At 43.5% G+C, this 13213-nt stretch overlaps 1 protein-coding gene and 1 pseudogene across 1 annotated transcript in view; one reads left to right on the top strand and one right to left on the bottom strand.

Annotated features, from left to right (window-relative positions):
- LOC102849172 overlaps positions 1–9782 on the top strand; it is a 16155-nt pseudogene extending 6373 nt beyond the window's left edge.
- SDHB (succinate dehydrogenase complex, subunit B, iron sulfur (Ip)) overlaps positions 1–10177 on the bottom strand; it is a 48612-nt gene extending 38435 nt beyond the window's left edge. Inside the window, exon 1 of the mRNA XM_006883603.1 lies at positions 10099–10177. Coding sequence (XP_006883665.1) covers positions 10099–10170 — 72 coding nt within the window. The 5' untranslated portion in view covers positions 10171–10177. The remainder of the gene's footprint in view (positions 1–10098) is intronic.
- Positions 10178–13213: the final 3036 nt, after the last annotated feature.

Genomic DNA, 13213 nt, shown 5'->3' with positions numbered 1-13213 from the left:
CAAGGTTGTGTCATCTGCATAATGCAGGCTGTCAGTAAGTCTTTCTCCAATTCTGATGTCACATTCCTCCTCTTAAAGTCCAGTCGCTCAAATTACCTGTTCTGCACACAGATTGAAAAGGCATGGAGAAAGGAAGCATCCCTGACACATCCTTTCTCGATTTTGAACCATGTAATGCTTCTTTGCTCTGTTCAGATGTCTGCTTCCTGGTCTAACTGTAGGTTTTACATGAGCACAATCAAGTGTTCTGAAATTCCCATTATTCTCAATGTTTGCCCCAATTTTTTGTGATTCATATGGTCAAATGCCTTTACATAGTCAATAAAACATGAAATAGACATCCTTCTAGTACTCTTTGCTTTCAGCCAAGATCCATCTGACACTGGCAGTTATGTCCCAAGTGTGATGGCCTCTTCTAAACCTAGTTTGTATTTCTTGAAGTTGAGTATGTAAATAGTGTGCTTATGGTCTACCAAGGGGACTGGAAAACTTATTAATTATATTAATAAGGTACATAGTCCCTTGTAGGGGTGGGATTATGAATAATATAGTATATGGAATCCTAATGAGGGCATGGGTCAACTTTGCCATCCAGTGAGGCTTAAAACGAGCCATCATAGAGGTGGAAAGGTGGGACCTCACGACCACCATGAAGAGACAGAAGGAGAGTTCATCCTTTGGTCCAGGGATCCAGTGATGGGAACCTCCTAGACAGAGAGGGTAGAGCGCTGTAACATGGAAGATGGTGAAACCAGCATCCCTGGCAGGAGCCCAGGAGTGAAAAAGCTGACTTGCCTTAGGGTCAAGGTTTATTAGCAGAGGGGAGTGCCTCTGGCATTTCTCAGCAGACAGCTTTGTGACACTTGCCCAAGTAGCCCAGAGGCTGGCTGAAGAGCTGGGGGTCGAGAGGGACTGCCTGCAGGCAGAGCTGAAAAGAGGATATCCTGACTGAAGAATTGCATTCTGAGTAGTTTCAAATCCTGAACTATAATTGGCTTTTCCCTAAAAAACTCTTAATTTTGAGTATGGTCTGTGAGTTTTGTGTGACCACTTCAACAAATTATCATTCTCCGCAGAAAAGTGCGTAGTGAAGGGATGACTGCTGTCAGAACCGTTAAACAGGATGGAGAGTGGAGCAGGCCTGACCACTGCCTCAAAGGAATCAGCCATGGGCAGCTGAAGTGGATTCTTTTTCTCCCTTGAATTAGGAGAAGACAGATCCCTCTACCAAAGCATTTTTAGGACGAAGCTGATTGAGTACAGTGGGCAGATGGATAGGAGAAAACAAAAGTCAAGATTTTGGGTTGGGGGAAGCAAGGTAAGATGCGCATTAGACACTTAAATATTTTGAATATTAACTGGGTAACTATCTGAATCTGGAGATTTGGGGCAAGGCTTGGGCTGAACAAAATTATTTGAGTGTTATCAGCATAAAGGTTGTTATATGCTACCGAATCACTTGTGACTCATAGTGAGCCTATGTACAACAGATCTGAACCCTGTCCTGTCCTGAGTCAATCTCACTGTCTGTGACATACCTACCTCCATTAATCCAGTTACTGTGTCAATCATCTCCTCTGGGTGTTCTTCTCTTGCACTATCCCTCCACCCTTCTGAGCATGATGTCCTTCTCCAAGGACTGGTCCTGCATGGCCATGTGCCCAAAATATGTGAGACGGAGAGCTTCAAAATCCTTTCCTCTGAGGAGCATCTTGGTTTCACCCTATCCAGGGCAGACTTGTTTGTTCTTGTGGTAGTTCACAGTATGTTCAATAACTCTTTTCCAGCACCACAACTCAGAGGAATCAATTCTTTTATCATTCTTATTCACTGTCCATCTCTAGGAGACATGGTAAGTAACTGCAAAGACTACAGTGTGCCTTAGTCTCTGGGATGACATAGTTGCTTCTCAGTTTCTGGAAAGGTCCCTGACAATAGACTTTCCCAAGATAATTCGTCTTTTGACTTCCTGGCTACTGGAACCAAGAGTGTTGATTGTAGAACCAAGCAAGCTGAAGCTGTTAACAATCTCAATCTCTTCTCCATCTAACATGCTGCTGCCAATTGGCCCAGTGGTGAGAATCTTTATTTTGTTGATGTTGAGCTTCAATCCATACTGCAAACTATAGTCCTTGAGCTTCTGCAGCAAATGCCTCAGGTCAGTTTCAGCAAGCAAGGTTGTCTCATCTGCATAGCGTAGGCTGCTGATGACTCTTTCTCCAATCCTGATGCCACATTCCTCATTAAGTTCAGCCTCCTGGATGATCTGTTCCACACGAAGATTGAAAAGGTATGGAGATAGGATGCATCTCTGATGTATACCTTGTCTGTTTTTGAACCATGCAGTATTTTCTTGCTCTATCCTGATGAATGCTTCTTTGTCCAAGTACAGGTTTCTCATAAGCACAATCAAGTGTTCTGGGATTCCCATTCTTCTCATGTTTTGCCAGTTTGTTGTGATCCACAGAGTCAAATACCTTTGCGTAATCAATGAAACAGGTATTTTCCTGGTACCCTCTGCTTTCATCTATGGTCTGTCTAACACTGGCTATAAAGGCAGAGGTGGTAAAGTCCTAAGTGAGTGTATACAGAGAAGAGATCTAAGGAATGGGGACTAGAGGTCAGAGGTTGCAGAGATGAGGAGAAATTAGCAAAAGCTGGGGAAAAAACCCCAGCCAATATGGGAGGTGGACAACGGAGACAGGGATGGCCTGAAATTCAGGGGTAAAAAGGGATTCTACAAGGGAGTGAACAAAAACAAATGCTTAATAGAGTTAAGAATCATGAGAACTAAGAATTGATCATTGGATTTAATGAAGCAGAAGTTACAATGAAGTAAAGATGAGAAGCCAGACTAGAGCAGGTTGCAGGGACAATGGGAAGAGTGGCTATAAGGACAGGGTATGCAGACATCTCTTTTAGAGAAGTTTTTCCTATACACATGAATAGGGAAATGGTGGTGGTAACTGGAGTCTTAAAAGATCATCATTACGTTTAATTAAACTTCCTTAAGAAGTTCAATATAAAGACAAAACTGCTAAGTTCTACATACTCAGAAAATCATGTTACATGTAAATGACTCTGAATATGAAGTTTTTTTAAAAGTTCTTATCTCTCCACCTCTAGTGACCATTAATCTTATTATTTTAATTGATATTTTAATAAAAGTTCACAGAAAACTTGGATTTCCATTCATTTATTGTTGTACATTTTCCTCCCTACCCACCCCAGTGCACTGTTCTCTTTAAAAAGATTCTTTCATCAATGCACAATTTTCTCCCTTCCCGCCCCTTCAGTCCATTTTGCTATGCACCTCTTATTCTGGACTACTGTCACGCAAATAATACCTAATCATATATTTCTTTTAGACAGTTCTTTCCCTCATTTATTTCAATGCAGTGTTCATTATTTATCCCCTTTTTTCTTAATTTTCCCTCAACTCTCATGTCAGTCCTGTTTTATAACAGTGACATTATGCAGTATTTGTCCTTTTGTGATTGAGATATTTCACTCGGCATAATGTCCTTCAGGGTCACCCATTTTGTATAATATTTTATGAGTTCCTTGTTTTTCAGTGCTGCCTTAGTTGCTTCCATCTCCTTGCTATTTTGAACAATGCTGCAATAAACATGAGTGTGCATTTATCTGTTTGGGTGGCAGCTCAATATACAAAAATCTGTTAGATTTCTCTATAGTGACAAAGAGAATACAGAACTGGAGCTAAGAAAAACAGTACCCATCACAATAGCTAATCACAAGATTAAATACTTGGGGAGTAAATCTAACTAAAAACAGCAAAGACCTATTCAAAGAAAATTACAAAACATTACTACAAGAAACAAAAGTAGAACTGGAGAAATGGAAGAATATACAATGCTCTTGGACCATTAATCTTTGACTATGGATTTGCCTGTTCTACACTTAGCCTTCTGTTTCTGACTTAGTTCACTGAGCAGGTTCTCAAGATTTGTCTCCACCTATGGACAGTGTGTATCAGAACTGCATTTCTCTTTAGTATGACTGACATAGATGAGATAGACCAACATAGATGTGATAGAAGGACACAGAGGTGCATCTATTAATCCAACAGTGGGCTCACACCCAGCAATGACTGTAAAAGGATGGCACAGGGCTAGGCCGTGCTTTGTTCTGTTGTGCTTAGGACAGCTCTGAATCAAAATTGAATCAACAGCACCTAAAGCCAAGAGTATATGCTACATTTTCTTTATTCATGCATCTCTTGATGAATACTTAGGTTGTTTGATCTTTGGTATTGTAAATAGTGCTGACATGAACACAAGTATGTATGCATCTGTTTGGGGTAAAGCTTTCCATTCTAGGAGTGGAATTTTTGGGTTATATGCTGATTCTCTTGGAGAGGGTCATCATGCTTGGAAGGGTGGAGGGACAGTGCAAGAGAGGAAGACCACGGATGAGATGGAGTGACTCTGTGACTGGAGGAATGGGGCAGGTGTGCCAAGAGACAAGAGGTTGGCTCAGGATAGAGCCGGGTTCAAATCTGTTGTACTCAGGGTTGCTGTGAGTGGCAAATGACTTGACAGCACATAACAACAACAACAACAACAACAACAACATGCTGATTCTCTATACGGCTGCACTATTTTACATCCTCACCGCCCCCTTCCGAAACCCCTGGGCAATGTTCTAGCTTCTCCACTTCTTTGCCCAGTACTTGGTATGTTCTTTTTCTTTATAATGCACTAATAAAACTTAAGATAGGCAAAATTACAGCATGCTTATGTGCTGCGGTTAATGATCTGATAGAGAAGGAAAAAGTGATTAGATGAGGAAGAGATTTACTGAGACGCATCCTTGAACAAGTGAGGAAAAGGGAGCATGCTAGTTCTCTCAGGTAACAAGTAATACGAAGGAAAAGAGGGTATATGAGTAGAGGCAAGGAGGTGGGGAAAAGCCCAAGTTTTCCCCCTTGTTTGACCAACAATTTATACTACAAATCCACAGTGAGGGAAAGTCAGGTTGTTAAAAAACCGATCTCGATCTAAAAGACTAATGAATATTCATGGAAGAAAATACACTAAGAAATCCTGGATAAGATTAATTTCATAGTTTGCAATTTAAGGAAGGAAGCAAAACGATCCACTGGACTGAAGAGGATACAAAGGATAGATTCTGGATCAGGCAGAAGTCCAGTTGTTCCTGTTGGAAAATTTCCTTAGGGAACAGGCTTAAGACAATAATAACAACAACTCTGATTCTGTATTCTCTGTAAATGGATGATATTCATGTTGTTGTTGTTAAGTGTTGTGGCGTCATAGATGACTCATAGCGACCCTATGAATGAAAAGCCTGAGCACTTGTATACTTTCATCATTTCTTTAAGCTCATAGAGTTTCCAGAGGAAAGTTCTTTTGGAAGTGGATGCCACTTCTGCTTCCAAGCCTCCTACATCTTAAAATTAGTAGAGGATCCAGCTTCTAGCATAGTTTAGAAAGTGACTTTTGCTTTTCAATACTGGCAAAATAATTAGTTTTTTTATTACTCTGATTGGCAGATTGGTCATTCCAAACTGTGCCGGTGATAGGAAAAATGAGATCCATCACTACGTAGGTAATCCTTCCCTTGAGGAAGTTCATATTCTAGATGATTAAGTAAAGCAACATAAACTACAAGTAATCTGTTACAGTTAAATACAGAGGGAGAATTGTGGTTCAGACTATATACACAAAAGGAATTCACAAGATAAAGCATACTGTGTTCTAAAGTTGTAGGACACAGGTAATCTACCAAGTTCATTACTGGACTCTTTTGAAGAGACCTCCATGGATTCTTATCCAGACTCCCATTTGAAAGACTTTTCCTTGCCAGGAATTACAACACTGACCTACGGAACTAGCTTTCTCCACTTTTCACTTTTGGAAGAGGGGCCGGAGCTTTAGAACTAGCTCTCATTGGTGGGGCTCTCAAAACTTAAACTGTTTGTTCAGCACCTATAAAAGAAACTTGTAAACAAGGTCACTATTAATCAATTTAACTCTCAGAGGACATCAGCTTAAGCTTCTGGTAGAAAGTCCCCTTCTATCTCTTCTATACAGAAAGAAATGCTACAATAATGACTTACCTAAATCACATACAATGTGTTAGAAAGATTTAGAATTAGAAGGCAGCCCATATGTGCTATTATGCAGCCAAAACCAACAAAAAAACAAAAGCTGTAAAACAGAAATAGCAAACCTACTGCCACTGAGCCGACGAACTCAGTGACTGCTCCTCTATGGGGTTTCTGAGGATGTAACTTTTTTTTCCCCTTTTACTGGTATTTTTGGCCTTTGCATAGGTAACTCCCCCTCTCCCCTTCATAGATAACTCTTTTTTCTAATTTTTTAATTTTTTTGTGTGCACCGTCAAATCAGATCTGCCTGGTACAGGAGGAGATTGTCCCCTTCTCCAGCAGAGGATCTGGTGGATTTGAACCACGTACCTCTGGGAATGCAGTGCAGCTTCTTGCCACTAGGCCACCACAGCTCCCTTCATAGGTAACTCTTAATAGGAACAGAATGCCTCATCTTTCTCTCTTGGAACAGCCAGAGGGTTCAAACTGTTGACATTTCAGTTAGCAGCCCAATATTTGACAGGAGTAAGGTCGTTTTGTACACACAGAGTCAAATATGTCTTGAATGGAGTGCAGCCTGAATGTTCCTTAGAAGCACAAACAGTAACGCTCTGCCTCAAGTATTCGGAACATGTTATTACGAAGGACAATTCCTGAAGGACATCATGCTTGGGAAAGGTGCTCAGTGCAGAAGCAGCAGCTTCTCCAGAGATGGACTGACATAGTGGCTATGACAACGGACTCATCCAGTCGTGATCCTGAGGCAGGTATAAAGCTTCATTCTATACATGTTATATACGCTGCGAGGCTGAACACTGTGACACTGATGTGTCAAATGCAGTAATGTTTACCTACGGTGGACAATGTTTGGTGGCGCTCCTGGTTAAAACAAGCTTGGAAGCAGAAGTGGCATCCACTTCCGTAAACAGCTTGCCTCCAGAAACCCTATGAACCTGGAGAAAGGATGAAAGTCACGCAGGCAAGTGCCGAGGACTTTCGTTCGTGGGGTCGCTATGAGTTGCCTACAACTCGATGGCACTTAACAACAATAAGGTCCCTGTGAGGTGGAAATGACTTGAAGGCACCTAACAACAAGTTCGCGGAGCTCTGGTGGCCTAGTGGTCAGGAGATGTGCAGCCAACCCAGAGGCAGGTTGTAGTATCAAGGTTTTATTGTTCAAAATGGCTTTTCTAGCCACTAACTGACTTTACCATATGGATGGTGTAGTTTGGTTAATCTTGCAATCCCACTAGATTTAAATTAAATTGAGTGACTTCAGCAGCAAAATTGGGAATCTCATCACCAACAATGAAAAGGATGCAGTGTGTTTCTTTGGGGCCAGAGATTCCTGTGCCAGCTAGACTCTGACCTACACAAGAGCAACAGCAACCTCAGCAGAGAAGCACCAACAGACATGGGGCAAAGATGATTTTGGACTACTGCACGGCTAAGGCAACTCTGTAACACTGACTTAAGATATAAGGTTCAAAGGCCTGAGACCACACTTGAGCAGCTTTCTGGACTGAGGAAGTAAATCCTGCTGCCAACCTGAATCACAGCCTGTTAACTTCCTCAATAAACCCCGTAACAGTAAGTATGGTTCTGCAAAGTCTGTGTGGTCACTGCAATGGATTTTGAACTGAGTATGGCAGTAAGATTGGTGTTGGAATTAACAGTAGGGGGAGGAGTATGGGAGACCATGCCTGGCCTTGTAGGAGTGTTTTAGATGGTGGATGTTGCTGACGGAGACAGATCCCCTTTGTGGAGTTAGCAGAAGTCAGACCTAGTGCTCATGCTGCCTACTCCCTTTTTACTCAGGTGGTTCAAGTCCTTGGGAGAAACATGGGACAATCTCCTCTTGTGCAATTTACTGCCTCTGAAAACCCTCTGGATGGTCAGTTATGAGTCAATTTCAACTTGAAGGCACAAAACAAGTGCAAGAGGGGAAAAGGAACGGATTTTCTGGTATGCCTATCATATGCAAGGATTTATGTGAAGTGGTTTTCAAAACCAACTGAGGTTAGGTCCTAGGCTTGCCAGTTCTTGGGTGTAAAAATATTTTCTTTCTGGAGGTTCAATTTATAGATCTTTAAAGAGGAGGAAAGAAGTCCTGCATGTCTACCTTAAGGATCTGTTGAGCAGCTCAGAAAAATAAAAAGGATTTGGAAATCCTTAGTCCCTTATCAAGGAGCCCTGGTGGTGCAGTTGTTAAGTGCAAGGCTGCTAACTGCTGAGTCAGCCGTTCTGTGGGAGAAAGATACAAATCTGTTTTTGGAAGCCCTACGGGGCCATTCTATATGGTTGCAAGAGCCAGAATCGACAGCAGTGAGTTCTTTTCTTCCCTGTGGTTGAGTACCATCGAGTCAGAATCGACCACAGCTGACCCTCCAGTGGGTTTTCAGAGATACACTGTGTACAGTTTCCTGACAATACAAGCAGCCAGGAAATTAAAAGACGTATTGAGATGGGAAAGTCTGCTGTTAGGGACCTCTCCAAAGTACTGAAGAGCAATGGTGTCTCTCTGGAGACTAAGGTACTCCTGATACAGGCCATGGTCTTTGCTATCACTTGTTATGCATCAGAGAGTTGGACAATGATTAGGGAGGATAGGAGAATTGATGCCTTTGAATTGTGGTGCTGGAGAAAAGTATTGAATGTACCACGGAGTGCTAAGAAAACAGATTCATCCTGGAGAGGGTTAAACTGGGCTGCTCCTTGGAGGCAAGGATTCTGAGGCTTCGTCTGACATATTTTGGGCATGTTGCAAGGAGGGACCAGTCCTTGGAGAGGGATGTCATGCTTGGGATGGTGGAGGGACAGCACAGGAGGGGAAGACCGTCTGTGAAGTGGATTGATTCAGTGACTGGGGTAATGGGGCGGGTGTGTCAGAGACAGATTTGTACAGGACAGAGCAGGTTTTAGGGCTGTTGTACATACGGTCGCTATGAGTCACAAGCAACTCCATGGCACATAAACAACAACAAAGAATCTAAGAAAACGTATAACTGACCCCACATCAGTGCCAAGTTCTCTACCTATGGGATTCTTTGACAGCTCTCCAAGATGGGCACTATTCTGACTCTTCTACAGACAGGGATAAGGAGCTCTGGTGTCCTCCTCTGTAGGTAGCTGTGCTGAACTCAAAGGCTGTGCCTCTCCTGCAGTTCGAAGCCACACACAGGGTAGGAGAAAGATGGGCAATCTCCTGATTGGGATTTTACAGCCTCTGCCCAAAGGAGGGTCAGCTACGAGTCTGCTCCGACTTGACAGCAATGAATGTGAGACACATAGGGGCATGGAGTGGGTGTCAATTTAACTCTGGGGGACACTGTCTAAGGAACTTTCCTGCAGCCCCACATTGGGACCTCCCCAGTCCAGCTGAAACTTCTCACGTACTTTGTACACGTTATCAGGACACGTTAACTGCAAGACACCATGAAAAAGAGAGGGGTCTGCTAGACACAGGGACTCCAACAATGGGTTTATGCCGCGCGGAGTAAGAGAGAGACACGGGATCGGGCAGGGTTTCGTCCTGCTGTACATACATACATACATAAATACATAACAATAATTCCCTTCCAGGCCCTGGCCCCAGCAATTCACCTGCTCTTTCTCGATCTTCTTTACTACACCCTCCACCCCGCATCCTATCCCTCACACTCCCGCAGGTCTTCCTTTTCCACAGCGGTAAAAGGACTTGGAACTCAAATGACTTGATTGCCATATGACCTTGAGCAATTCAAGTCCTTTCTTTGGACTCTCTTCTTTCTGCCAAACCTCTATAAACCAGCCTACGCTTGACCAATTAACAGGCTGCTGGCAAGGCTTGCGAGGATAAAAGACAAGGATGCTCCAGGTCAAAACAGTATCTCTGTGCTGGTGGGAGGAAGTCCTCCTCCTCCAGGGCCAGTCTGCACCTCCTTAGCTTGTCCTCCCGCTGCTTCCGCAGCTCCGAGCAGTCCCCGGTAACCTTCAACCCTTCCCTCTCCCCAGGTTTCGGGGCTCACCTGCAGGCAGGCTCCGCCAAGGGTCGAGGCGGGCAACCCGCGCCTCAAGGAGACTCCAACCACGGCTGCCATCTTGGCTCCTGACGTCGAGCCCCACCCCTTAACCCCGAGGTCGCAGTCCGCTTGCGTCCCGCCCAACCCCGCGGCGGCGGCAACCCAAAGTGGCCTCGGGCCCGCTAGCCGCGTCGGCCACTGAGTGCTGATTTCCGGTTTCCCTGATGGGCGGAGAGAAAACAGGGAGACAGCAAATCTGCGCATGCGCCTGCAGAAGATTTGGCGCATGCCCATTTGGGCGGCTAGGGTCTCGCGTGAAGGTGACCTTCGCAGAGCAAGGGGCGGAGTCTGAGAGGTGGAGCGGGGGTCAAGTGGGTGGGGCTAAGACCTAGAGGAGGCGGAGCCATTACTTGGCGTTCCTCCTCTGTTTGAGTGGGGGTTTCTTTAATCTGAAAGTTTGACACTTTCTGCTGCTCAGTGCCTCTAGTCAGACAGTTCCGTTAGACTCAATGCTGTTTGCCTAATGCTAGCACGGAGAGTCCTTGGTTCGAAGCCACCCCAAATCGGGTAAATCCGGACAGTTTGTGAATGAACTGTACTGTTGGGAACCACGAAGTCGGGCCCTTAGCTCTAGCGAGTATTAAGGGACGAAATTGCTCATCTTTCTCCCGTGAAGCAGCTGATGAATTCGAAGCACATACCTTTGCCTTGGCCGCGAAATTCCTACCACTAAGTCACCAGAGCTCCCTGAGCGAACTGAAATGATTTAAAAAATGAATGACAACGTTGTCATTCATTCATTGATCTATTCTTTCTTTTAAAAAAATATCGAACATCTTTATCAACTCTTTTCCAGGCGTTAGGCACTGGGATGGTACATCGAGTAAGTTGTGCAGAGTCCCTGTCCTCACTGAGATCAAGATGAGCAGTTCCCATCGGCTTTTCCATGTGCGCTCTGTTCTGTAGAACAGGTGAGTCAGCACAGAGAAAAGCACCTGGGACTTTGCCAGTTAGCAACAGAAACCACTTGTCAAGTAGATTTCTACCCAGCGCAACCCTGTGTGCCTGAGTATCACTGTACTAGATAGGATTTTCTGTGGCTCTTCTTTTTGGGAAGCAGATCGCCAGGCCTTTCTTCTGAGGGACTTCTGGGGGGACTTTACTCTCAAACTTTCAATTAGCTGCTGAGTGGGTTAACCGCACTCACTGTGTGTCAAACGTTACGATCCAGGGCTGCGATTGAATTCTCCAGCTGCTGGGAGGGAGAAGGATGAACAATGTCTTCCTGTGCGATTTACTAATTGTAAAAACCCACTGGAGGGACAGCAATGAGTCAGTTCTGACTCGACGGCACATAACAACAACAAATCCCCACAAAGGTCCTGTAAGAGAAGTTTATTTCCTTTTTTAAAGTTTTTATTTTTGTCTCACATGCCTTGGACATGCTGTTAGGAGAGGCTATTCCTTGGAGAGGACATCATGCTTGGGAAGGTGGAGGGTCAGAGAAGGAGTGGAAGACCCTCAGTGACTGGATTAATAGAGTGCTTCAGCAGGCTCTAGCATGGTGAGAATGATAAAGATGGTGCAGGATAGGATAAGGTTCAGATCTGTTGGTCACAGGGTCACGACTGTGAGTTGTTTGCTACTCAATGGCAACTAACAACAGCAGCAACAAACAACTTTTTTCAGGACCCCTTAATGGGTCATCTCAGAGCCTGCCTACCTCTTGGATTCGGCTCCCTTGGATGGTGCATCTGAGTCCTCCAAATCATTTGTCTAGTCACCTCAGGCACCTACTTATGTTACTGTTGGGTATCTTGGATCAGAGCTGACTCACAGCTGGCCCTCCAGTGAGTTTTCAGAGGCAGTAAATCACACAGGAGGAGACAACTCATCTTTCTCTCTCAGAAGGATGGGTAGGGCTGGTGGAGTTGTGGTTTTAAAAATATTTATTATTTTTATTTATTCCTTATTATTTATTTATTTATTCATTTCCCCATGCCACCACACAATGCACTCCTTGTTCCAGATTGTTTTCATGCATATAATGCATAATCATATGTTCCTTTTGGACAGTTCTTCCTCTTGTCTGTTCTATTGCAAGTTCATTATCTGTCCACTCTTTCCCCATTCTCTTTCCCTCCCCACATGTGTGTTCTATTTAAAACAGTGGTACTATGCAGTATTTATTCTTTTGTGACTGAGATTTTTCACTTAGCATAATGTTCTCCAGTCTCTACCATGTTGTGTAATGTTTTGCTATTTAATTGTTTTTCAGTGCTGTGTAATATTCCATTGTGTGAATGTACCATAGTTTTTATATTCATTCATTTGCTGATGGGCACTTAGGTTGCTTCTATCTCTTTGCTGTTGTGAATAATGCAGCAATGACCATGGATGAACATACATCTGTTTGAGTCATAGCTCTGGTTTCTTTAGGGTATATTCCCAGTAGTGGAATCCTGAGTCAAATGGTATTTCTGTTTTTAACTGTTTGAGAAAGCACCAGGTTGTGTTCCATAGTGGCTGTACTATTTTACATTCCTACCAGCAGTGAATACGAGTTCCAATCTCTCCACAACCTCACCAGCACTTGTTGTTTGCTGGCCTGTTGAACTTTGCTATTGTTGCTGGAGTGAGATGATGTCTCAGAGTTGTTTTGTAACTGGTAGATTTGAACCACATGCCTTTGGGTTGGTAGCATAACACCTTTACCACTAGGCCACAAGAGCAGGCATTTATGAAGATAGTTACCTTTATAAGTACAATGCTTCTTGTGAATGATTTATTTCCCTGCCTCTCTGCCATTTATTTTTGTTTTTACATATAATTATGCCTTTCGCAAATACTTGATTGGAAGTACTAAAATGGAAGATCTGTCTTGGAGACAAGCTTGTTAAAAGTAGAATCTGGTAGTGGATGTTGAAGCCGTGGTACAGGGAAAAATGAAATCCCACCCAGTACTCTGAAGATATTTGCATTTGAATGGATTTGTAGACGCAGTTGGGATTTTTTTTTTTTCCTTTGCAGTTGGGACTTTTGATTGAAGAGATTCACATTTGAAAGAAAGGCAAGGCAGGAAGGAAAGGAGAGAAGGAGAAAGCAAAAAGGAAAGAGACTA

The sequence above is a fragment of the Elephantulus edwardii genome, unplaced genomic scaffold (genome assembly GCF_000299155.1).
Source record: "Elephantulus edwardii isolate Elephantulus edwardi_28Jun2011 unplaced genomic scaffold, EleEdw1.0 scaffold00028, whole genome shotgun sequence".
NCBI classification, from domain to species: Eukaryota; Metazoa; Chordata; class Mammalia; order Macroscelidea; family Macroscelididae; genus Elephantulus; species Elephantulus edwardii.
Note: the sequence above shows the minus strand (reverse complement) of the source record. Positions and strands in the feature narration are given on the sequence as shown.